At 48.6% G+C, this 24,597-nt stretch overlaps 1 protein-coding gene across 6 annotated transcripts in view; it reads right to left on the bottom strand.

Moving 5' to 3' along the window:
• The window catches only part of LOC308483767 (paired box protein Pax-7), a 173,213-nt gene that overhangs the window by 38,653 nt on the left and 109,963 nt on the right, over positions 1 to 24,597 (bottom strand). For all 6 annotated transcript variants that reach the window (XM_081017975.1, XM_081017979.1, XM_081017976.1 and 3 more), the window contains 2 exons: positions 21,983 to 22,148; positions 20,133 to 20,329 (listed from right to left, as the gene is read on the bottom strand). In XM_081017975.1, coding sequence (XP_080874101.1) covers positions 20,133 to 20,329; positions 21,983 to 22,148 — 363 coding nt within the window. The remainder of the gene's footprint in view (positions 1 to 20,132; positions 20,330 to 21,982; positions 22,149 to 24,597) is intronic.

The following is a 24,597-nucleotide window of genomic DNA, read 5'->3' as shown; positions in this document are numbered from 1 at the left end:
TTCCCGTTTATCAGCGAAGTGCAGCGTGGTTCGGGAAGGGGAGGGGGGGTGTTGAGTAGGGGATGTATTCTCTCTCTCCCCCCACACTGTCCCTACGCCACCTTTTTTTTTTCAGTGTGTCCCTTCTCCCCCTCTCTCCCCCCGCATGCTAATGGCATTCCACTCCACAGCGGCTGATATCACAACAGTCTAATTGTTTCGAGATGAGGTTGAAATATTTTAAGAAAATGAGTGGATGGGGAAGGGGGCTTTTCATATCTGCTTTGCAATGGTCTCTGATTTGCAAACAGCCATACCTTGCAGGGGAGAGGGAGATGGATTGTGGCAACTAGCAAGGCCCCCCCCCACCGCACATGTTCATCTGCACATGGGATGCCAGAGGTCACCATCTGCTGGCACGTCAAACAGAATTGTTCTTCTGAAAGGGTCAAGCAAATCACGGGAAGCTGCTTTGCACTGACTCAGACTCTTGGTCCATTTAGTTCAGTGCCCTCTATGCTGAATAGCAGGGGCTCAACAGTTTTTAAAGCAGGGGATATTTTCGTCATCACCTGGGGATGCTGTCAGTGATTGAACCTGGAACCTGGGCAAAGCAGGTCTACCCTTAAGCTACAGCTCTTCCTTTAAGAGAGGGGTGGCTAACTTTGAGTCCTCCTCCAGTAACAACCCTGAGGAGGAAATGAATGCACGCCTTTGTCTGTCCCATGTGGAGCTGTGGTCATTGATACCACATCTTCTCCCCTAAACCAGACTCCACAGACACCTCAAAGGATGAAGAGAGCTCTGAGCGGACATCATGCAGGATTCAGCGGGTGGGGGTCCCTAAGTTTATGGCTGCCTAACCATAGCTATAAAAATCTGCCAGTTGCTCCACTGCTGAGACAACTTGTACATTGTAGCTCAGCTGCATGGGTGCTAGCCATGGTGCTGAAACCAACCATGAGCTTCCTCTCCAAGGTGCTGATCCTGTCTTGCTTCACCTTCCCGCCTATCTGGGACTAGTGACCTCCTCCTTGTCTGGGTCATCAGCTATTTTTGATGGTGGGCATTCCCATGAATCAAGATAACATGGTGGGAAGATAAGTAAACCCTGGTTACTGCTGCAGTTACTATAAATAAGGCTGCCTTTCTAGAAAGGGGGGAGATGGTCAGATGGGCTCCCTGCACTGTGTGAGTAGTTTGAGTCTGATCTGGAAAAAATCTGGTAAGGATGGGTGGGTGGAAGCAGCACTCCAAAAGTCCTGAAGAAGGCTGGTTGATTTGGTCATGGGTCACTTCATGTGAAACTCTAAACCAGGTGAGGGAAACCTTTGCTGAACTACAGCCCCGATTGTCCCTGGCCGGGACATACTGGCTGGAGATGATAGGAGTTGTAGTTCTGCAACATCTGGAAATGCAAGTAATCAGCACACAGTTTTAAAGACAAGGCAGTAGCAGTAAGAGGCTATGCCAAGGAAGGGGAACCTGTGGCTTTCCAGATGTTGTTGGACTACAACTCCCAGTATCCCAAGCAATTGGCACTGCTGGGTGGGAGTGATGGGAATCAGAGTCCAATGACTTCCAGAGCACTACAGATCCTCCATCCCTTAACTAGACCATTACTGGCCTTTACTGCCCCATGGTACCTCTATCAGAACTCTGCCGTCTTTTAATGGAGGGACCTGTGGCCCTCCAGATATTGTTGGACTACAACTCCCATCATCCCTATGTTTTTATCCAGGCTCAGCTGCTCTGTATCTGATATGAGGTGGGCTATTTATATTTAAGTAAACAAAGACTATGAGTGCTAGATACACAGCACGCGGCCTGATCTGAATTTTGTGGGAACTTTTGCTGGAAAGGTAGGAGGGCATTTCAGGGTTCAAATATATTCTCCAGGTCAGATAATGATATCACAAAGTCCATTTGGAGTGAGGGCAATGCTTCGTGCCATCACTCTGAATGGGAAGGGCATTTTTTTGTGTGTGTCCCATTTTACAGGCACTGCGAATAATTGCTGAAGTGGGAAGCAATGGCACAAACGAATGTATTTTAGTGTCCAGCTTTAAGATAATCCATGGGATTTAATTCCCAAAACTCTGAACAGCAGAGCACAAATCTCAAGATGGTGATGAGGATTCACCCAGGCCAGCAATACTGCCCAATGGGAGCAGCCAAAAATGAACATATTCTTGCTTGCCCTCCCCTCTGGGATAAGGAATCAACGGTGCTTTGAGAATTCAGGTTCCACTGTAACAGGGGTGGGGAGCCTTTTGCAGCCTAAGGTAACCACTAGGCCTGTATGCCAGTGGTGGGCAGAGCCAGAGGCAAATCTGGGTGTGGCCAGATGCAAAAGGGGGTGGGGCAACAGATGCAACTGTGTACAGCAGCTGACATCCCAGCCACATGGAAGTCAGAGGTCTCTACAGACACACAAATGACCTCTGCAGCCCTCCATTCAGGCAAGAAGAATTTCAACGATACAGGAAAATGCACTTGAGAAGGGACAATGATAGAGGAATTCAGTGGTACCTCGGGTTACATACACTTCAGCTTACAGATGCTTCAGGTTACAGACTCTGCTAACCCAGAAATAGTATCTTGGGTTAAGAACTTTGCTTCAGGATGAGAACAGAAATCGTGCTCCAGCGGCGCAGCGGCAGTGGGAGGCCCCATTAGCTAAAGTGGTGCTTCAGGTTAAGAACGGTTTCAGGTTAAGAACGGACCTCCGGAACAAATTAAGTATGTAACCAGAGGTACCACTGTATAATTATTATTATTTTTACTTAATGTATTTATAATCTGTGTTTCTCCCCAACTGGGATGGGGCTTATGAGGGGTGTAGGTTGGATAGGTTCCCAAGGGCCACCTAGAGAGGCACGGAGGGCCACATTAGGGCTGCAGGCCAGGTGTCTCCCCACCCCTGTCCAATACCAGACAAAATAGTAGAAAGGACCAGTTATTGCCCACTGGAAACATAACGGGGAAGTAATAATAATGAGCGAGTTGTGGGGGGGGGGGGAGAAAGGATTTGTTATTGTAAAATAATGTAGAGAACCCCACCTCTTCCTTTTTATTCTCTCCTGCCCCCCTTGCTAAACTTCCTTTTCAACGCAGGTGTTTCCCTGTGGTTAGGGTCGGAGATAATAAACCCGACGCCCGTCCGGGCCACCTGCAAATTCAGCAAGGCTTTTCTTTTTAGCACATAATTAAACCGGCGCTGGGCTAACCGACAGCATCCGACACAGCGCATTAGGTGGGAGAAAGAGAATGAGGCAGGGAGGTTGGCAGTGGGGGGAGAGATATTAAAGAGAGAAAGAGAGAGAGAGAGAGAGAAATGGGAAGCAGGTGAGATGAGAGACTCCAGGCAGGCTTGCCGCCATCCTTTGCAAATAAAATAAAATAAAATAAAATAACACTTGGTTTCTCTTCTGGGTTTAAAGCGGTTATGGAAACGGAGGAGAGGTATTAAAAAAATAAAGGGTGGCGAGGGGGGGGGGGGGACCCAAGACACACAGCGCTTCCTTATCGCAAGGAGACAGTTGTCAGGAATCACTTTGAGTGACTCGTTTTGTCTCGTGTTTTTCTCTCCGCCCCCCCTCATCTCCCTTCTCCCTGCCGTCAAGCGGGCCTCAGGACATGGATCAAAGGAGAGGCGCCGAAACGCTCGCTGAAACTTCTGATCCCTTCTCGGTAGAGACGCGCTGGAGTGGCAGACAGCTTTCTCTTCGACATCAAATGGAGAGAGGGAGGAAGAGCAGGAGATAGAGAAGAAAAATGCAGAGAGAGAGAGAGAGAGGAGGATCTGGCTGCATCAGGTTCTGGAAGATGAGGGGAAACATAAGAACGTACGAAGAGCTGGCTGGATCCGGCCAATTGCACACCTAGTCTGGCACTCTGTTCTCAGCGTGGCCCTAAGAACTGAAAAAGAGCCTGCTGGATCAGGCCAATGGCCCATCTAGTCCAGCATCCTTTGCCCACAGTGGCCAGCGAGATGCCCCCTCCCATGGGAAAACCACAAGACGAAGCCTCGCCATTTGTGGTTCCCAGAAAGTGGGATTCAGAGGCATGTTGCCTCTGACTGTTGAGTTGGAAGAACACCATAAGAGTCTGCTTGATCACACCAATCCAGTCCAGCATCCCATCTAGTCTAGCATCTTGTTTTCACAGTGGGCCACCAGGTGCCCATTATGGGAAACCGTCAAGGACAGCACAGCAGCACTCTGCCCCTCCTGTGGTTTTCAGCAACTGCTGTTCAGAAGCATTTACCGCCTTCACGCGTGGAGGCCGAGCCATTGTGGCTAGTAACCACTGACAGCCCTATCCTCCATCTTTAGGTAAAGGTAAAGGTAAAGGGACCCCTGACCATTAGATCCAGTCATGACTGACTCTAGGGTTGCGGCACTCATCTCGCTTTATTGGCTGAGGGAGCCGGCGCACAGCTTCCGGGTCATGTGGCCAGCATGACTAAGCCGCTTCTGGCGAACCAGAGCAGCTCATGGAAACGCCGTTTACCTTCCCGCCGGAGCGGTACCTATTTATCTACTTGCACTTTGACGTGCTTTCGAACTGCTAGGTTGGCAGGAGCAGGGACCGAGCAACGGGAGCTCACCCTGTCGCAGGGATTCGAACCGCCGTCCTTCTGATCGGCAAGTCCTAGGCTCTGTGGTTTAACCCACAGCGCCACCCGCATCTATATCCTCCATCTTTAAAGTGCTACAAAACTCTTGGCTGTCATTTGGCCATCTGATCATGTCAGCCTCCTCATCAGAGGTCTCCGTCTCTGAGTCAATAAGCTCATCTCAGAAGGACATAAGTAGAGACCCCCGCTGGATCAGGGCAAGAGCCCATCTCATCCAGCCTATTGTCACAGTGGCCAACCAGGTGCCCATTATGGAAACCCCACAAGAAGGGTCTTGTGATTTCCAGCTACAGTCAGAAGCATTAATGCCTCTGACCGCAAAGGGAGAACATAACCATCGTTGATAGCTTCCTTGTCCACAATTTTGGACATTTCCAGCACAACTGAACTGGTTTCCATGGAAGAACATCAGACGAGTCCTGGATCAGGCCCCAAAGCCAATCTAGCTCAGCACCCTGAGCCGTATGCAACTATTCAGTGTAGACCTGCTGAAATTGATGGACCTCTTAACTTCATTGAGTTGGACTGGCACGGGATACAACCCCTTTGTAAAGGGTAAAGGGACCCCTGACCATTAGGTCCAGTCGCAGACGACTCTGGGGTTGTGGTGCTCATCTCGCTTTATTTGCCGAGGGAGCCGGCGTACAGCTTCCGGGTCATGTGGCCAGCATGGCTAAGCCGCTTCTGGCAAAACCAGAGCAGTGCACGGAAATGCCATTTACCTTCCTGCCACAGTGGTACCTATTTATCTACTTGCACTTTGACGTGCTTTCGAACTGCTATGTTGGCAGGAGCAGGGACCGAGCAAAGGGAGCTCACCCTATAGCGGGGATTCAAACTGCCGACCTTCTGATCTGCAAGCCCTAGGCTCTGTGGTTTTAACCCACAGCGCCACCCCTTTAGACCTCAGCAAAAACTGCAGAACCTGCTCCCATAAGATGCAGCAGTGGTGGCCATCAACTTGGAAAGGTTCAAAAGGGGTCCAGATAAATCTGTGGAGGAGGGAAAGGATGTCAGCGGCTACCTGCACTATTGGAGGGAGTATATGTTGCTGAATACCTGGGAACCACAAGTGGGGAGAGTGTTGCCCTTGCTCTCAGATCATACTTACAGGCTTACCATTGTGGCCCCTGGCTGGTCACAGTGAGAAGAAGATGCTGAACTTCTCTTCCCATGATCTTACGTGGCGTGAAGTAAATGGGCAGAGGGAAAGGTTGTCTACCTCTCTTCCAATCCTAGAGCTTGGCTCATCATGCAGTGTGCTTGACCGACAAGAGCATGGGCCAAAGCAAAAAGACTCCTTTGCACCACACAGAACGAGTTTACGGAATCTGCAGTCGCAAGATGTGGCAGCAATGACCCCTGGCTTAGGGGCTAACTAGCGACACACGGGGCTAATGCATGGCTGCCAATCAAGCTGGGAGTCATATATTTGTTTATTTGATTGCAAGGACACGTACGGGGGGGGGGGGATTCACCCTCCCTGGACGGCTGCTCTCTTCCCTCCCCACAGCTGAGTATAATAAGATCCTGCTGGACTGAGCAAACGGCCCTTTTACTGCAGCATCCTGCTTTTGCAGTGGCCAGCTAGATACCTGTGGGAAATCAGCAAGGAGAACAGGAGCACAAGAGCAAAACTCTCCCCTCCTGGAGTTTCCAGCAACTGGTCTTCAGAAGTTTTGCTGCCTCTGAAGATGAATGTGGAGCAGAGCCATCATGGCCATCAGTAGCCCTCTTCTCCATTAATTTGTCTGATCAACTTCTAAAGCCATCCAAATTGGTGACCACCACGGCCTCCTGTGGAAGGGAGTTCCACAGTTGCCATTTCCATGAACCCTCCCACCACCTCCCCTGTACTGCAATGATTGGCAATGGGGGGATTGTTCCCATTGCTGACAGTGGCTTCTCTAATACAGACTGACACCTGCCATTTTAAATAGCATTGCATCAGCTGCTAGAGGGTATTTTATCCTGCATTGTGGTTCAGCTTGATGTTGTCGTTCCAGCTCCATTTAATTTCTTGCAGTTATTTTACGTATGTATATATGATACTGAATCATAGAGTTGGGAGGCCATCTAGTACATGTCTTAGGCCCATACTATCTGAAGGACTGTATTATCTAACAACAACAACAACAACAACAACAACAACCTGCCTGGGCTCTGAAAATGTCAGGGGAGGCCTTTACCTCAGTCTTGCCATCCTCACAGGCACACTTCGTGGGGACGCAGAACAGGGCCTTCTCAGTGGCTGCCCCCAGGCAACTTGGGAACTCCTTTCCTAGAGAGGCTAGGCTGGCTCCCTCCTTGCTGTCCTTTCACAGACAGGCAGGTGGGCAAAGGCCTTTGGGAACTGACTGTTTTTTTAAGGAAAGGGCCTTAATACTGCTGTGCTATTTTTATTATCTATATTCTAACAGATTTGGGTTTTTTTATTGTTTTAATTCTATTAGAGTTTATTTTTAACAATTATCTTTTAAATGTTTTCTGCTTCTCATCTTTTGTCTGAGTTTTAATTTGCGTGAGCTGACTTGAGTCCTGATCCATGGAAAAGGTAGAATGCAAATAAATAAATAAAATAGTATCCATCATCATCATCAGACCCTATGCTCAGAACAGGAATTGTGGCACTGCAGCATCGCTGACACATGGTGCCTCATCTTGCACAGGAACATAGCAAACTGCTTTCTGATGAACTTTGGCCCATCTACCTAATATTGTCGACACTGACTGGCAGCAGCTTCTCCAGCCCAACCAGGAGAAGACAGGAATCGAACCTGGAATCACAGGAAGTGGCCTTTTGCTGTGTGAAGCCATCAGTCCATCTAGCTCAGTATCTCCTACACTGACTGTCAGGGCCACATTCCCATCAAAAGTGTGTGGGGGGGGGGCAGGCATATGCCAGTAGGGGCGGGGCCAGATGAAAATGTGGGTGGAGCAACAGATATACATTTTGCCTTTGTACAGTAGACTAGTTCATCCTTCCACTCATTCATTTACTGCATATACACCCCCTCCCCTCTCTGACGGTGGTGTACATGGTTCTCCCCCTCCTCATTTAATCTCCACAACAACCCTGTGAGGTAGGTTTGACTGAGAGGCAGCAACTGGCTCAGGGTCACCCAGGGAGCTGCAGATTTGAACCCTGGGCTCTCCCAGGTCCTAGTCTGACACTCTGTCCCATTGCACCACACTGGCTCCAGTTGTTAGAGGCAGCTCTCTATCCTTCATCCTCCTCCCCCGGGCTGGACCCCAGGGCATTCTACAGTCCAAGCAGCTGCTAATCAGTCTCGAGCTCGCCTATGCAGGAAAACAATTCACTCGGAGTCAGAGTGGGGGGTAGGTGGGTTGAAAACCCTGCTCATTTCCCCTTTGTCCGGTTCCCAAGAGTGCAGCAAGGATTTTCTCTCTCCCCCCCACTTTGGCTGCTTAACCGAGATTAGATCGCAAGCCCTCCCTCTTTCTCTCCAAGCACCCCTATCTCTCCCGCAGCTCCCAAAGAGTCCCATGATCCCTTTTCAGGTCCTTATTGACTGCAATGAGATACCCCTCATTTCCCGGGTGCGATAAGCTTAAAGACCAGGGCTTATCATCAAAGCTCTAGCCATGGACACCTTTGATCAATTTACTCATTTGCTGACCGCGGACCCCGCTAGGATGGCTGATCTTCTGCCTGCCTGCCTGAGCCAAAGAATCACGCGTCTGCGGGGCTGTTCTATCACGCAGAAGGGCCCTGGTTTGATTGCTGGGAATGTTCTCTGCCGGAAGCTCTGGAGAGCTACTGCTGGTCATAGTACAAAATACTGAGTTCAATGGACCAACAGTCTGACTTGGTAGAGGGCAGTTTCCTGGGTCCCCATTTATTTATTTTATTTCTTAACATGTATGCACTGCTTGGTTGTAGGAAGAACTTTTTCAAAAAACAACAACGCCCAAAACATATCACTAAAAAAAATTATGGCTCTGTGTGTGTGTGTGTGTGTGTGTGTGTGTGTAAAGGGACCCCTGACTGTTAAGCCCAGTCGCAAACGACTCTGGGGTTGCGGCGCTCATCTCGCTTTACTGGCCGAGGGAGCCGCCGTTTGTCTGCAAACAGCTTCTGGGTCATGTGGCCAGCATGACAAAGCCGCTTCTGGCAAACCAGAGCAGCGCACGGAAACGCCGTTTACCTTCCCGCCAGAGCGGTACCTATTTATCTACTTGCATTTTGATGTGCCTTTGAACTGCTAGGTTGGCAGGAGCTGGGACTGAGAACGGGAGCTCACCCCATCGCAGGGCAGGTGCTGCCACACTGAGCGATCGAGTTCTTACACACATGGAATGGGTATGACGTGGCACGTGTAGCAGTGCCAGTTCCACCAATCGAAGAGGCCGAATGGGCACATATGGAGTAAGGTGATCTCGTAGGAAAACTGGTCTCACGTTTCCCCATAGCATCTGAATCAGGAGAGGCTGAGAAGTTCCTGGGCCACTGCCTGGACTCAGCGGTGATTTGGATGAGGAAAAAAGAAGCTGAGCTTGAATCCTGGCAAGACAGAGGCACTGAGTAGCTCCTGTGCCTGAGAAATTGGTCAGTTGCTTACCCTGGAATTAGTTGAACTCCCTCTGAAGGAGCAGGTTCGCAGTTTGGGGGTGCTTCTGGGTCTAGCTCTGTCCACAGGGGAGCCTCATTGGCAAGAAATGCCTTTTACCAACTGAGGCTGGAGTCTGGAACAGGAAATCCTGGCTACACTCTCCAACGTTTCTCCGATGAAAACAGGGACGCCCTATTCCGTAGCCTCCAACATTTCTCCAATGCAAACAGGGACATCCTAGAATGGTTCATGAGTTAGGTTATTTCAAGACCGGATTGCTAAAATGCACTCTACATGGGGCTTCCCTCGAGCCTGATCCAGAAGCTGCAGTTGTATATATACTAATAGGGACACCTTGAAGTTGGCCCAGTAGCCAATCGCAGATCTCTGAGCCTCACTCCTATCAGCAATCATGCTGCAGCATTCTGGACTAACTGCAGCTTCTGGATCAAGTATAAGGGAAGCCCCACATAGAGAGCATTGCAGCAATCCCATCTTGAAGTAACCAATGCATGAGCTACATAATCTAATGTCCCCCTACCAGTTCTTGCCCATCTGTGTTGAGCTAGATGGGCCCATGGCAGAACACCTGCTTTGCATGCAGAACATCCCAGGTGGTTTGGCTCAGCATAAAGGAAGCTTCCTTTGCACCTCTCACCAGCTCTACTTCGTACCCTCCTCGAGCGCTTTTTGCCTGTCTGGAAGATATCCTTGGGGTCACATTCTGAATGGAGCACTAGTGTTCCACCTCCCAAGACACAAGGGCAAAATCCATTGCTCCACCTTCGTTTCTAGTCCCACCCACCACCCACATGCGGCCCCTGACAGCTACCACCATGGGGAATCTGGCCCTCAGTCTGGAACAGGTTCTCTGTTCCTAAAAGAGAGGATTGCCAGCCCTTCAAAGAGAGGACTGTCCTCTGCAAAAATGGGACACCCAGCCACCCTCCCTGGGATAAGGTGGCTTCCTATATACACATTCTGCATCCATCTTCCCAGATACTTGGCAGAGTCGTGTCTCCTCCTTATTTGAATGGCTTCCATCCTTGGCACCTTCTTCCCCTGCCTCTCCTCCCCCCCTCCCCTGGTTGGGCTTCCTCTGCCCAGTGCCTCCTCCTGGCTCCCCCACATGCAGTTCTCTTTGGGTCACTCCAGCCCGTCCAAATGGCCCGCCCGCCTCTGAATTCCAGAGGTCGCCTGCCTCGTCGCGCTCTTCGCTCCAGCGTTAATGTGCTAATCTCTCATTTTCTCTCCCTCTATCTGGCCTGCCTGAACCCGTCTCCCAGGCTCCCTGATTAATCCACATAAAGCAGGACAATAAAAAAAAAGGAAAGGGGGGGAAAAGGCGTTTCAATTCTCTCTCGGCCAAGGCGGCATCGCTCAGTTGCTCTGAAGCCCCCAGGCACACACAAAAAGACGGCAACAAAAGCCCTTCAGAAAATGCCGCAAGACGCAGTCCCAAATGTGGACTCTGGAGGCTGACGTGGGGCTAAATTAATCAGGAACTGCTCCATCTGGCTTAGTATTGTCAACACTGACTGGAAGCAGCTCTCTGAGGTTTCAGGGAGCAGGGCACCCTCTCAATTGCATGCAGACCAGGGACTCTAGCACTAAGCTATGGTCCTCCCTCCCAAACCCACCCCCCTCTAAGTAGGATCCTATTCCTTATTTGGGTTTTGAATAAAAGGCTCATATAAAGAGGAAAATGCCTTTTAGACATTCAGCGAAGACAATAGCTGGATGAGCTGACTCTGTATGTCAGCCCATCCAGCTATTGTCTTCACTGAACGTCTAAAAAGAGGTAGACAAGGGCAGTAAAAATGATCAGGGGTGCTGGAGGAACACCAGCCGCATTAATGCATTGTTTTATACAGACAGACACATGCCGGATAGCAAAAACATAATAAGCAATTCATTATGACCAGCAGGACTGCAATCCCGGGATCAAGACCCATTGATATCAGCAGTTCTTGACTTCTCACCGTGCATGGCTTCAATTTGTGACGCGTGCTGAGCTTTAACCAAAGATCTTCAGCCGGCTGAAAGGCAACCGTTTTAGCTCCTCGATTAAAGCCACAAACAACCTCGTAAAAGAAGTGTTGCCATTTCAAACTGCAAGCATGAAGTGGGAACCCTATTGAAGAAAAAGGAAGATGTACCCAGCCTCGGCTTGATTCCTCTCCCTCACTTTCTCCAACTTCCTCTCTGCTTATGTGCGCTCTCTCTCTCTCTCTCCCTCATGAAAATTGATCAGCATTCTAGTGTGAACTTATAATGGTGTTCCGTCATACACTGGCTGGATGCAGAAGAGAGCTGGGAGGCACCAGCTAGGGAACCCCAAAGGAAGCAAGCTCAGAGCCAGGGGATTGGTGGTGGGATGGTGATAAATGAACAGAGGGAGAAGAGGGAGAAGACTGGAAGGAGGAGGTGTCAGAAGCTGAAGAGGCAACAGGCTTTAGTGAGCAGGAAGAGGCTGTGGCAGACAGCAGTCCAGAATCAGAGGCAGAATCAGAGGCTGGGGGCAAGAGACAGAGTCAGGCAGGCTGCTGAAGAAGTCAGGGGGTCTTCACCTCCTGCTGCAATCAGCTCCCCTTCCTGCTGGTCTCCCAGAACCAGAAGAGGGCAGTATGAAGAGGGCGGAGCAGGGACAGGCATGTTGATGGAGTCTCTGATGCTTGGGAAGGATCAGAGGGAGGAGGAGGCTTAGGCAACTGTGGGAAAACAGAGAGCTTCAGTCCTCACAACTGCCTTATTGGGGTATGATCTACGAGGAAGAGTTGCTGTGCTCACTAGATCTGCACTCTCAAGCTGCTTGTTTCTTTGAATTAAGAGTTAACTTCCCTGACATTGTGCGAGCTAGTACTAGCCTGCTCCTGTCACCCGCCCCTGACATGTACACATTTTTTGCAAAGCGAGTTTATCTGCCATGTTTTGCATGCCATTTTCACCAACATATGCAGTTATATGCAGGCTGCGGAACAGCATTTCAAAATGTCACATTGGAGGATGGACCAAGCTTGTTTTCTGCTGTTCTGGAGGGCAGGACCCGATCCAGTGTCTTCAGGTTACAAGAAGGGAGATTCTGACTAAATATTAGGAATAACTTTCTGATGCTAAGAACCGTTCGACAGTGGAACAGAGGAGATGGATTCTCCCTCCTTGGAGGTTTTTAAGCGGAGGTTGGATGGCCATCTGACATGGATGCTTTAGTTGAGATTTTGGACTAGATTACCCTCAGGGTCCCAATTCTATGATTCTGTGAAAAAATGGCTGCATTTCGGCTCATGCACTTTTCAGGATGAGCCAATCTGATAAATTCATCTTCAAATGCAAACTAAATTAAAATTCTCTTTCTCTCTCCATCCCCCCATCCCTAGAGCCACTGAGGTGCAGTGGTTAGAGTGCTGGATGAGGACCTGGGAAACGAGGGTTCAAATCCCTACTCAGCCATGGGGGGGGGGGTGACTCACTCTCAGCCTAGCCTACCTCGTTAGGTTGTTGTAGGGATAAAATGGATAGGAGAACTATGTATGCTACTTTGAGAGCCTCGGAAGAAGTAAGGTGGGATATAAATGTAATAAACAATAATAATAATAGCTCAAGGCGTGACAAAATTGTTCCAATCAAAACAGCCAAATTAGTGGGGCCTTTTGCAAAATGAAAGGGGGGAAAATCAAAGTTGAAAAATAAAGATGGGACATAGTTTGTATGGTTAAACTTACATATATGGTGACAACCAGAGAGGGCAGACAACAATTTCATTGAAAAATGCAGCCTTTTCATAATGCGCTGGAGTAATAAGGTACAAGGGACATGGGTGGCGCTGTGGGTTAAACCACAGAGCCTAGGACTTGCTGATCAGAAGGTCGGCGGTTCGAATCCCCGTGATGGGGTGAGCTCCCACTGCTTGGTCCCAGCTTCTGCCAACCTAGCAGTTCGAAAGCACATCAAAGTGCAAGTAGATAAACAGGTACCGCTCTGGCAGGAAGGTAAACGGCATTTCCATGCGCTGCTCTGGTTCACCAGAAGCGGCTTAGTCATGCTGGCCACATGACCCGGAAGCTGTACGCCGGCTCCCTCGGCCAATAAAGCGAGATGAGCGCCGCAACCCCAGAATCGGTAACGACTGGACCTAATGGTCAGGGGCCCCTTTACCTTTAAGAAGGTACAGGAGAATGTAAACCTATTTGTTGTACATGGAACTTTTGGGATATTAATTCATTACATGTGAATTTGCAATGGAATTCTTTTCCTATATATTTGACTCCCGACAGCTTCTTTTATTCTACTTCTATTGCATTTCATTTGCCATCTACTACTATATTTTGTTGCATTTTATTTGTAAATAAATATATACCAAAAAATAAATGGGGGGGAAAGTTGGAAAATCGATGTCCACATGCTTAGCAGGCCTTATTTATAAAGTTCAAAAGGCTTTCAGCTTCGAAAGGAAACGATCTCTGTTACAAAGGCACCTGCAGGAACCCCTCTTTTCTCTTACAGTGCACCCCACCCCCATCCTTCAAATCCCAGGGCAGAGCCCCAACTCGGAAAATAAACTTCTCTCTTTTCACATGAGAAAAAGAAGCAGAAGAGAGAGACGTGTTTTTGCTCCGGTTTTTCCCACTGCCCTCAGCCCAGGAATCTAACTGACAGGAGCAGATGGCTCTTCTGGATGGGGGTGGGGGGCGGATGAAGGAAGAAAGGAAAAGTTTACTGGAAAGAAATGCCAGCTTTGTGGGATCCTTTAGGTTAAAAGTTTACGGAGCGAGGGCTGTATGTGATACTGAGCAGTTGGGATCTCAGCAAAGCTTTCTGCAAGAAGGAGGGGAGAGGCAGAGAAAAACTGGAGCCTCTGTTTCCAAATGCCTTCTGGAAATAGGAAGTCCATTTGATGCAAATATATATATATATATATATATATATATGAAGAGGTTTGCTGGATCAGGCCAATGGCCCATGTAGCCTAGCATCCTGGTGTCACAGTGGCCGGCCAGACGGCCCAACGGGAAGCAGGCCCCAATCCCAAGAGCCATCTCTGCTCCTGCCCAAAGCTGTCAACTTTCAAATTTGAAAATAAGGGATCAGCAGCCTTGAAAATAAGGGATCAGCAGCCTCACCTGTCCCGGGGACAGTCTACGGGATATCTAACAATCTGGGATAGCAGCGGGAAGCAGTGGGAAACGGCGCTGGAATAAGGGAATTTCCCGCAAAAAAAGGGAAGGCTGACAGCTATGCTCCTGCCGTTTCCAGAAACTGGTTTTCAGAAGCATCCCTGGCCCCAGCAACGGACCAAGCCTGCTCGCTTGTTTCTCAAAGGCATTTTTGAGAACAGGATGCTGAACCAAATGGGCCTGTGGCCCTGATCCAGCAGGCTTTTCTTTAACCTGCAAACGTGGCCCAAGTACAGTGGTACCTCGGGTTACAGACTCTTCAGGTTACAGACTCTGCTAACACAGAAATAGTACCTCGGGTTAAGAACTTTGCTTCGGGATGAGAACAGAAATCGTGCTCTGGCGGCGCGGCAGCAGCAGGAGGCCCCATTAGCTAAAGTGGTGCTTCAGGTTAAGAGCAGTTTCAGGTTAAGAACGGACCTCTGGAACGAATTAAGTACTTAACCCGAGGTACCACTGTACACGGGTGTAGCTGTAGCCAGCAAGATGCACCACGGACCTGATGGCAGCAACCCTCTCCCAACCAAGGGTTTGCAAATACTGCCTCTGAAAGTGGCAGAACATAGCCATTGTGGCAATACTACTACTACTACTACTACTACTACTACTACTACTACTACTAAATTTTATTTATACCCCGCCCTCCCCAGCCAGAGCTGGGCTCAGGGCGGCTAACACCAATAAAACTTCAGTAAAAATATGATAAGAATAAATAAAATAAAATACAGGTTAAAATGCAATTTAAAATGCAGCCTCATTTTAAAAGTCAAAACCATAAGGGGAGGGAAACATAAGGGTCAGACTGAGTCCAAACCAAAGGCCAGGAGGAACAGCTCTGTCTTGCAGGCCCTGCGGAAAGATGTCAAGCCCCGCAGGGCCCTAGTCTCTTGTGACAGAGCGTTCCACCAAGTCGGGGCCAGTACTGAAAAAACACCTTATGACTTGGGACCTCCAAAATGTTGTCATTTGTGGATCTTAAGGTCTAGTAGCCACGGACAGCATTTGGGCTTCGTGGTTCTGTCTAATCCTCTGCTGAAGCCATCCACGTTGGTGGCCCCCACTGCCACCTGTTTTGAGGGACAATCCATTGCGGGCTTCATAAATGGAGCATTTGGTCACAGGATGCTGGGCTCAATGGACCTTTGGAATGGGGTCTTCTTATGATCTCGGCAGACAGTTAAAGGAAGGCAGGGGGAGCCAGGAGGCAAGAGGTGGGGGCTGCTTTGCAGGCTCAGGTTCCAGGAGAGACTCCCCTAGGAAGACAATTTGTAACATTTGGGACTTTTTGGTTCCTTCTGTGATTGAACTATTTGGGGACTTCCCTGGCTTTTTTCTGGCCCATGTAGGACCAGTCTGGATAGTTAGCCTTGGTGAAGACTTGACGTTTTCATCCCCCCCCCCCCCAAATTTTTGATTTGAGTTTCCACTGAAATGAGGCTGCATTTTAATGTTTTCATGTTGTATTTTAATCTTGTTTTTTAAGCTGTATTTCAATCAATTGTTTTTATATTTGGTGTTAGCCGCCCTGAGCCCGCTCTTTGCTGGGCAGGGCGGGGTATAAATAATAATAATAATAATAATAATAATAATAATAATAACTATTATTACTAAAAGGCAAGGTGACAGAAGTTTATGAAATGATAAATGGCATGGAGGAAACGGATGGAGAAAAGTTTTTCTCCGTCTTTCGTAACAACTGGAAATCATGGGCATCCAACGCAGCTGGATGTTGAAAGATTCAGGGCAGATCAAAGAAAGCCCTTCGTGCGGCACATGGTTAAACTATGGAACTCCCTGCCACAGGAGTGGCTTTAAAAGAGGATCAGACGACTTCGTGGAGGAAGAGGGGGCTATCAATGACTCCAAAACATGACAACCATGTTCTCCCTTCACAAGAGGAGGCAGTGAAGTTTCTGAATACCAGCTGCTGGCAACAGCAGAGAAAGTTCTTGTGCTCAAATTCTGCCCATTGGGGCATCTGGTTGGCCACTTTGAGAACAGGATGCTGGACTGGATGGACCAAGGGTCTGATCCAGAAGGCTCTTATGTTCCCAAAAGGAATGCGCCTCCTCCATGGAAGTGTAAAAATGACTGTGCCAATTCGATCATTTGGGGGCTGAGAAATGCTCTTTGATGTTATCCCTCCCTTGCATGTTGATGTTACCAACCTAACTCATAGCTGTCCATGGAGGTGCAGGTCAATTCTGTGTCCAGGGCAGCTGTCTACCAGCTCCATCTGGTACACAGGCTGAGACCCTACCTGCCCGCGGACTGTCTTGCCAGAGTGGTGCATGCCCTAGTTATCTCCCGCTCGGACTACTGCAATGCGCTCTTTGTGCGGCTACCTTTGAAGGTGACCCGGAAACTACAACTAATCCAGAATGCGGCCGCTAAACTGGTGACTGGGAGCGGCCGCCGAGACCACATAACACCAGTCTTGAAAGACCTGCATTGGCTCCCAGTACGTTTCCGAGCACAATTCAAAGTGTTGGTGTTGACCTTTAAAGCCTAAACGGCCTTGGCCCAGTATACCTGAAGGAGCGTCTCCACCCCCATCGTTCAGCCCAGACACGGAGGTCCAGCGCTGAGGGCCTTCTGGCAGTTCCCTCACTGCAAGAAGCAAAGCTACAGGGAACCAGGCAGAGGGCCTTCTCCGTGGTGGTGCCTGCCCTGTGGAACGCGCTCCTATCATATGTCAAAGAGATAAATAACTACCTGACATTTAGAAAACATCTGAAGGCAGCCTTGGTCAGGGAAGTTTTTAATGTGTGACATTTTGATGTATTTTTAATTTTTGTGGGAAGCCGCCCAGAGTGGCTGGGGAAACCCAGCCAGATGGGTGGGTTACAAATAAATTATTATTATTATTATTATTATTATTATTATTATTAGGGGCTACTCCACACACCCATGTGCTCTTCCACAATACAGCGGTACCTTGGTTCTCTAACTTAATCTTGGTTCTCTAACTTAATCCGTTCTGGGAGTCCGTCCGACTCCCGAAACCATTCAAAAATTATTATTATTATTGTTATTATTATTATTATTATTATTACAACTCTCTGCCTCCAAATTCTCCCGTGAGAAGGTGATGCTGGACTAGGTGGGTCATTGGTCTGATCCAGCAGGCTTTTCTTATGTTTAGCCCCCAAGTAGGGGTGGGGCGGGGTGGGGAGATCCGCTCTGGAATCCTTCAGAGCCACTGCCAGCCAGTGCAGGCACCACTAAGCTAGGTGCAGGCACTGCCTAAGGCGGCTTCCTGCGTTCCCGCCTTCAGAGGGAAAAAGAGAAAGAGATGCATTGCAGGACGCCTCGCCACGCAATTGAAGGTCGGGCATTTCCCCCCGGAAAAGAACTTGTTCCTACACGGCGATAAGCCGAAGCAATGAATTCTGATCCCCGCCAGCCCGGCCTTTGCAAATTTGAGAGCGGGCAGAGTCTCTTTCAGGGGGGCAGAAGGGAAAGAAAAAGGGAAATCCGTAATGCCTCTCCCTCTGCAACCATAATGCCAGGATGTTCCCAATCTGCTTTGAGGGATGGAAAGATTAAGAATAATAATAAAAAAAATTGCAATAAAATATGTGTGAACGAGGGGGTAATTGTGGACAAATGCAGCATTCAAATTCATTTTTCCACCTCTTTTACACACCATTTCAATCTTATTTTCTGCTTATTAATGAGATCTTGTTGGCAGGGGTGGGCAGAAGCTGCCCAGTTTTGCTGGGTAATTGCACATAATTTCCTTTCTACTAGTGATTTGCATCTGATCTTCTCCCTCCCCCCCACCCTAATTCTTTGCTATTTAACACCCCCTTCTACTTCTCTCCCCTCCTTCCCAAATCTCTCCCTCCTCCTCCTCCTCCTCCTCTTCTTTCCATCCCTGGTCAGGCAATACTTCATTTAAATGCTTATTACACTTAAACAGACACTGAAGAAAAAGGGAGGGGAGGAGAGGAAATGAGACAGAAGCCAACCAAGTCAAAAAAAAGGCCTGACGCAATCACCCTCTGCCACTCATGCTCTCCTTTAGTGATGTAACACCCTTAAGGACCGTGGGTTAACTTTGCCAAAGACCTATTCTGTACTATTTGTAATGCAGTCACTTGGGGGATAGATTTAGCACGTGTTAGGAAGCTGTAGTGATGTATGGAAGTGAGAGCTGGACCATAAAGAAGGCCAATCGCCAAAGAATTGATGCTTTTGAATTATGGTGCTGGAGGAGACTCTTGAGAGTCCCATGGACTGCAAGAAGATCAAACCTATCCATTCTGAAGGAAATCAGCCCTGAGTGCTCACTGGAAGGACAGATTCTGAAGCTGAGACTCAATACTTTGGCCATCTCAGGAGAAGAGAAGACTCCCTGGAAAAGACCCTGATGCTGGGAAAGATGGAGGGCACAAGGAGAAGGGGACGACAGAGGACGAGATGGTTGGACAGTGTTCTCGAAGCTACCAGCAGGAATTTGACCAAACTGCAGGAGGCAGTGGAAGACAGGAGTGTCTGGCGTGCTCTGGTCCATGGGGTCACGAAGAGTCGGACACGACTAAACGACTGAACAATAACAACAAGGAAGCTGCTTATTTGGTCCATCTTGCTCAGAATTGTCTACACTGACCAGCAGCAACGGCCCTCCAGGGTTTCAGGCCGGGCAAGGATCCAGCATTACTGATGGGCCTTGAACTCGTGACTTCTTCTAATACAAGAATGGGCGTCCTCCTGTGTCCCTCCAGATATCGCCAGACTACAACTCCCATCATCCCTGATTGACCATGCTGGGTGGAGCTGATGTGAATTGCAGTCCAACAATGTCTGGGAGACAAAAGGTCCCCCGCCACATCCATAAATATAATATGCAGATTTGTCTAATAACATATTGCAGTAGGAAGCTGCATGGACAAAGCATGTTGGTATCTATGATTCGTATCCCACTATTGCAGTTAGCAGACAGTACCCGGAACTATTCATTCATGGTTTTCAAACAGTCACTCCCAAATACAACACCGGAATTCACTGGTTAATTTGTCTGTAAAGTCACATCTCAAAGCAGCTTAAGGAAAAAACCTTCATGACAAATCACAAAAAACAAGGCTGACTGTTACATCTGTAGATCAACAGCAAATCCTAAAACCACCTGTGCCAGCAAGCCAAAGTCCTGAAGGCGTAAGAGGGCCTTTACTCAGTGTCTGGATTGCAACAGAATCGGGGCTAAGCAGACATCATGGGATGTCCTCAAATTTGTGGTGGCACTTCCTTGAAGGGCTCTGTTTCCGTCTTTGACTGGGTGGGTAACCTGGCAATGCCTCAGTTTAGCCTCAGCTGCAGACCTGTAGAATTGTTTAACTGCCTAAGAACTAGTAACTGGGTTTGCTTCTTTCCTCCACCCTTCCAATCCCCTTTCCTTTTGTGTCGCTGCTATTAGATTGTAAGCTTGAGGAAAGGGAATCATTTCTGATATTGGTAAGCAACTCTGGGAGTCTTCTGGGGAAGAGTGGGGGGAAATAAGAAATGGGGAACCTGTAGCTTTCAAAGTATTGTTGGACTACAAATTCCATCAGCCAGCGTAGGGTTGATGGGAGCTGCCGTCCAACGCCTTCTGGAGGGCTGCAGGCTGCCGATCCCGGCTTTCAACAATAAGCAAATGAACAAAATGCTGCGGCGCTCAACTAAGGACACGTGGGAACAGCCATGTGTTCTCCCAGTTTCCTCACGCCCTGCCTACAGTTTAGGCCGGAGACGATAGCAAAACACAGGTGAGCAGCCTACCTGGGGAGAGAGGCCATTGCTGACAGGGTTCATGTGATTGGCAGGAGCTGCGGGGTTCATGAAGCTGTCGGAGTAGGTGGAGAAGCCGTGTCGGGTCCCGTAGGCGGAGCTGGAGTCTGCGGCGGCGGCAGCCAACCCTCCCTGGTGCATGGTGGATGGTGGGAGAGGCTGGGGTCTGTGCACAGTGCTGCCCCCATCTGTGGGGAAACGAAGCATCAGGTTAGAAGTGGTGGCTGTCATCACTGGACCATCACTGTGTTCCTTTGGGGAAAGGCTGGTATGATGGAGGCGCCATCTTGACCTGAGGCCCAAACCATGTTCCCACCATCTGTTTCAGTGGAGGTCTGGTCCATTGGGGTGAATGGGGCATTGCCCTAAATTCTTTCTTACAACTCATACAGCGGGTGGCCCTGCCTGTCACCTTCCCCCTCCTCCTCTTCCACTTGAATCATGGATTCATCGAGTTGGAAGGGACCCTGAGGATCATCCAGTCTGATCCCCTCCAGTGCAGCAATATGCACCTGTCCCTTATGGGAATCGAACCTGCAACCTTGGCATTATTAGCAGCACACTCTAATCAACTGAGCTATCCACTTTTCTGCTTGACCCATGCTTTCTAGGGATGAGTCTATGTGGTTTCTTGCTTGCCCCACTCCTTTCTCAGGGAAAACCAATTTAGCACTAAACAGAAGCAAACTATCTTGCTTTGATGTACCGCTCTGAACGCTGTTAGTAACCTCCTGTTATTTTCTCATGCCCAGCTGTGGAAAGCTGTCCCTGTTGCTAAAGAGAAGGGGGGCATGTTATAGATTTGGGTGGGACCCCCTCTAAAGCCTAGAAATTAATAAATGGTAGGATTTTGATTGTCTGGGCTGTGAAGCAAGAAATACAAGCTGCAGAGGAATTCACTAGGGCCGTTAAGAAACAGAGCGACCGAGAGCCTTTGGCAATGCAAGAAGAACTCCTTCCCCCTTGCGCCGAGGTGTGAACACAAACTGCGGATTTGAGTAAAGGCTGGAAGAGACTTTTACCAGGAGATGGCGGGGATCGAACCTGCAGCTGCCAGTCTACAGAGCAGAAGACAACCCAAATTGCTGGTTGCTCCGAGTGGTTTTCCTCAGGGGAAAGCAGTGGGAACAGAGGAATTGTGGGGAAGCCCTGAGTCTCAGTGTTGGCCCTTGAAGAACTCAGCTACCATTCACTCTGGCTCAGCCAATCCCAGGCTCTGGCTCCGCCCACTCTGTACCAGTCAGACTAGGAACTGGGAGAACCAGGCTTCAAATCCCCATGTTCTGTCGTGAATCTCACTGGGTGATTCTGGGCCAGTCCCTGCCTCTCAGCCTAAACCCCCTCACAGGATTGTTGTGGGGATTAAACAAGGAGTGATGGGTGGGACCATGCCTGCCACCTTGAGGTTTGATATAAATGCCATCCATCAACCTGTTGGTTTCTGTGTTGCCACCGTGCAGTGCTTTGGAGTCACAAGACTCTGTTTTGCATTCCAGAGACATTCCAGGCTGTTGGAAGTCGGATGTGATGTTTACTGGTTTCCTGTTCCTTTGTGGTTCAGTTGCTCTCTGCTCTCACAGAGAGAGGATTTATTTCTTTTCTGTCTGCGTAGCTTAGTAATAAAACTCTTAGCATGTAGCTCATATTTCTCGTCCTTCCCTGTGCTGGATACTCTGCGTAATGGGAACATGCTTGGAACCTTATCAGAGGCTCAGGTCATTAATTATTGTCAGAGGAGAGAACGGAGGCGATTCCGGAGGAGTCGCTCGGTCGAACGCAGGTTCCGGCACAACCCACCCATCAAAACAACCCACTTTCCCACCCAAGCCCTCAGCACCTACCTTGGGAAAGGGTGGTGGTTGGGTAAGTTGAATCTGGCAGCTGGTACGGAGGCAAAGTGGGCATCCCAGTCGGAGGGAAGCCCCCTGGCAACAGGTGATTGAATGCTGCCAACTGATTGGCCCCGGCCTGCTTGCGCCACCGTGCCCGCCGGTTGCTGAACCACACCTGGGAGAAGGGAGAGAGGAAGGCAGGAAATTATGGGGGAAGACACATGCCAAGGGGTTGAACCCGAGCCCTTCTGCATGCAAAGAAGGGTCTCCGTCCCCTGAGCTATGGACCCTCCGCATTGTCATTGTCAAGGGAGCAAGTGCCATGAATGATCTGACGCCCTGGAACCATCACCACCTGCCGCAACCAGTGCCGGATTTACGTATAACCTAAACAAGCTATAGCTTAGGGCCCCATTCTCTTGCCCCCCCCAAATTATGAGTCTTTGTTAATTGTGTTTCTAAAGGGATCTTTGTTATTGCCAAATTCCAATGTTTATTATTAAGTTTGTTATGAATAAAAAATCCTTTTAAGTTAGAACTGAATAATTATTTCACATTAATATACTTTTTCTTAATTGTATTTCACTATTAATATACTTCTTAATTGTATTTCAGTTCAACAATTACTTCGATAAAATACATATTTTGTTATGTGCAAATGGCTTTAGATACCTATTAGGTCCATAAATTACCATATAGAATATTCAACACAAAAAAAAAACAGTGACAATTTGTTGTTGACAAACAACAGCTGGACATATAAAGGGCCCCATTACCTTCAGTAGCTTAGGGCCTCATCAAACCTAAATCCGACCCTGGTCGCAAACCATCTTCCAACCCCTCAGAACCATCTTTTCTAAAAGCCTATTCTTGCACAGGCTCCATGCAAAACAAAAAATGGCCACTAGGTGTCAGGACAGAGCAGGCCAGCAAACAGGAAGGCTCTCCTTTGGCCCCCGTCTGCCAGTGGCCAACCACTGTCTTATTATCAGTCCCAGAAATCCTATTGGATTAGCAGAGCCGACTCTGGCTTACCAGGGCCATTTCTGCCCTTCCGAATTATTTTCTGGCAATCCGTGCTTCCTTTGTGCACAACACCGCTGTAAAATCTAGCCAACTTAGAATCATGGAGTTGGAAGGGACCTTACAAAGAACATCTAGTCCAACCCCCTGAAAAGCAGGAGTCGTGGCTAAAGAAACCCTCCACATTCTCTCCCCATCCATTTCCCCTGCTCATAAATCCTGGTGCGCAATTATCTGAGCCAATCAAATTGTACCATATGTATTCCAGCTGCAATCTGTGTCTGTTTTTTTATTTTATTTATTTTTTTAAAAAACTCATTTTCAATTGAATCCAAAAACTCTCAGGGCTGATTCTGGTTTGAGAAGGGGACGGGGCTAAGCTTTTGAGACAGTTGAGAATGCAGCTGCCAAGTTCTCCAGGGCCTGGAGGTCTGGGAGACCTGATTGAATTTCACAGCAACAGGAGAGGGCTTGGCAGAGGGGGGAGGTGGAATTGAATAACAACACAAAACCCCTAAAAGCTGAAGGGGCGGTGGAGAAGTTGAGTTGGGGAGCTTGATCTGTGTGTTTCTAGCAAAGGTTTGGTTGACGACTCCGGGCATGTTGAGAAGACCAAGCAGGGAAAGTTAGCTCCCCCTTTGGTAGTCTCACATTGATCCACCCCTTTCTAAATGAGATGTTGGGTCTTTTACAACCTAGGACCTCCTGGAGGCAAAGAAGATGCTCTTCCACTGGGATATGCCACTTCCCCATCCATAGAACATAGGAAACTGCTTTATACAGTGTCAGACTCTTGGTCCATCGGGCTCAGCACTGTCTACACTGACTGGCAGCTACTCCCCAGGGTTTCAGACAGGGAATCCTTCCCAGCCCTACCTAGAGATGCTGCAAAAGACTAGGGAATTCTGCATACAAAGCAGATGCTCTACCACCAAGAATTTTAAAAATGCAGCAAGGTTCTAGTCCCCATAGTTTGGAATAAAAGTGTTGGTTTAAATAGGAACAGCTACCATCAAGCTCACATTTGTCAACACTGGCTGGTAACAGTGGCTTTCCAGGGTTTCAGGTAGGGATCCTTTTCCCAGCCTTGTATGCAGGAATCTGAACTCAGGACCTTCCGCATGCAAAGCAAGTGCTCTACTGCTGAGCTATGGCCTGTCCTCTTGAGAAATGCCCAGCAGCGGACTGAACCTGGGAGCTTTCATGAGCAAGTGGAGGGGCCATAGCAAAGTGGCAGAACATCTACTTTGCACCCATATGGAAGAAACTGTAATGGGAAACTCAGGTGTCTTGAGTCTCATTGCATCTGCAGTCACTGGGTGAATGGATGAGGACTTTAATTTAAATTGCAGCTCTCTGGAGATTGAGGGCTACATTACGCTCTTACTGGTCATGTTGTGCGGATGCCTGATGATCGTCTTCCAGAGCAACTGCTCTATTCCGAACTTAAAAATGGAAAGCGTAATGCTGGTGGTCAACAAAAGAGGTTTAAAGACTCTCTCAAGGCAAATCTTTTAAAAAAATGTAGGATAAACACGGACAACTGGGAAACACTGGTCTGCGAGCACTCCAGTTGGAGAACAGCCTTGACCAAAGGTGTC

Source organism: Podarcis pityusensis (genome assembly GCF_964106645.2).
Source record: "Podarcis pityusensis genome assembly, chromosome: 8".
In the NCBI taxonomy this organism is placed as follows: domain Eukaryota; kingdom Metazoa; phylum Chordata; class Lepidosauria; order Squamata; family Lacertidae; genus Podarcis; species Podarcis pityusensis.
This window is presented reverse-complemented; position numbering and strand designations above follow the sequence as displayed.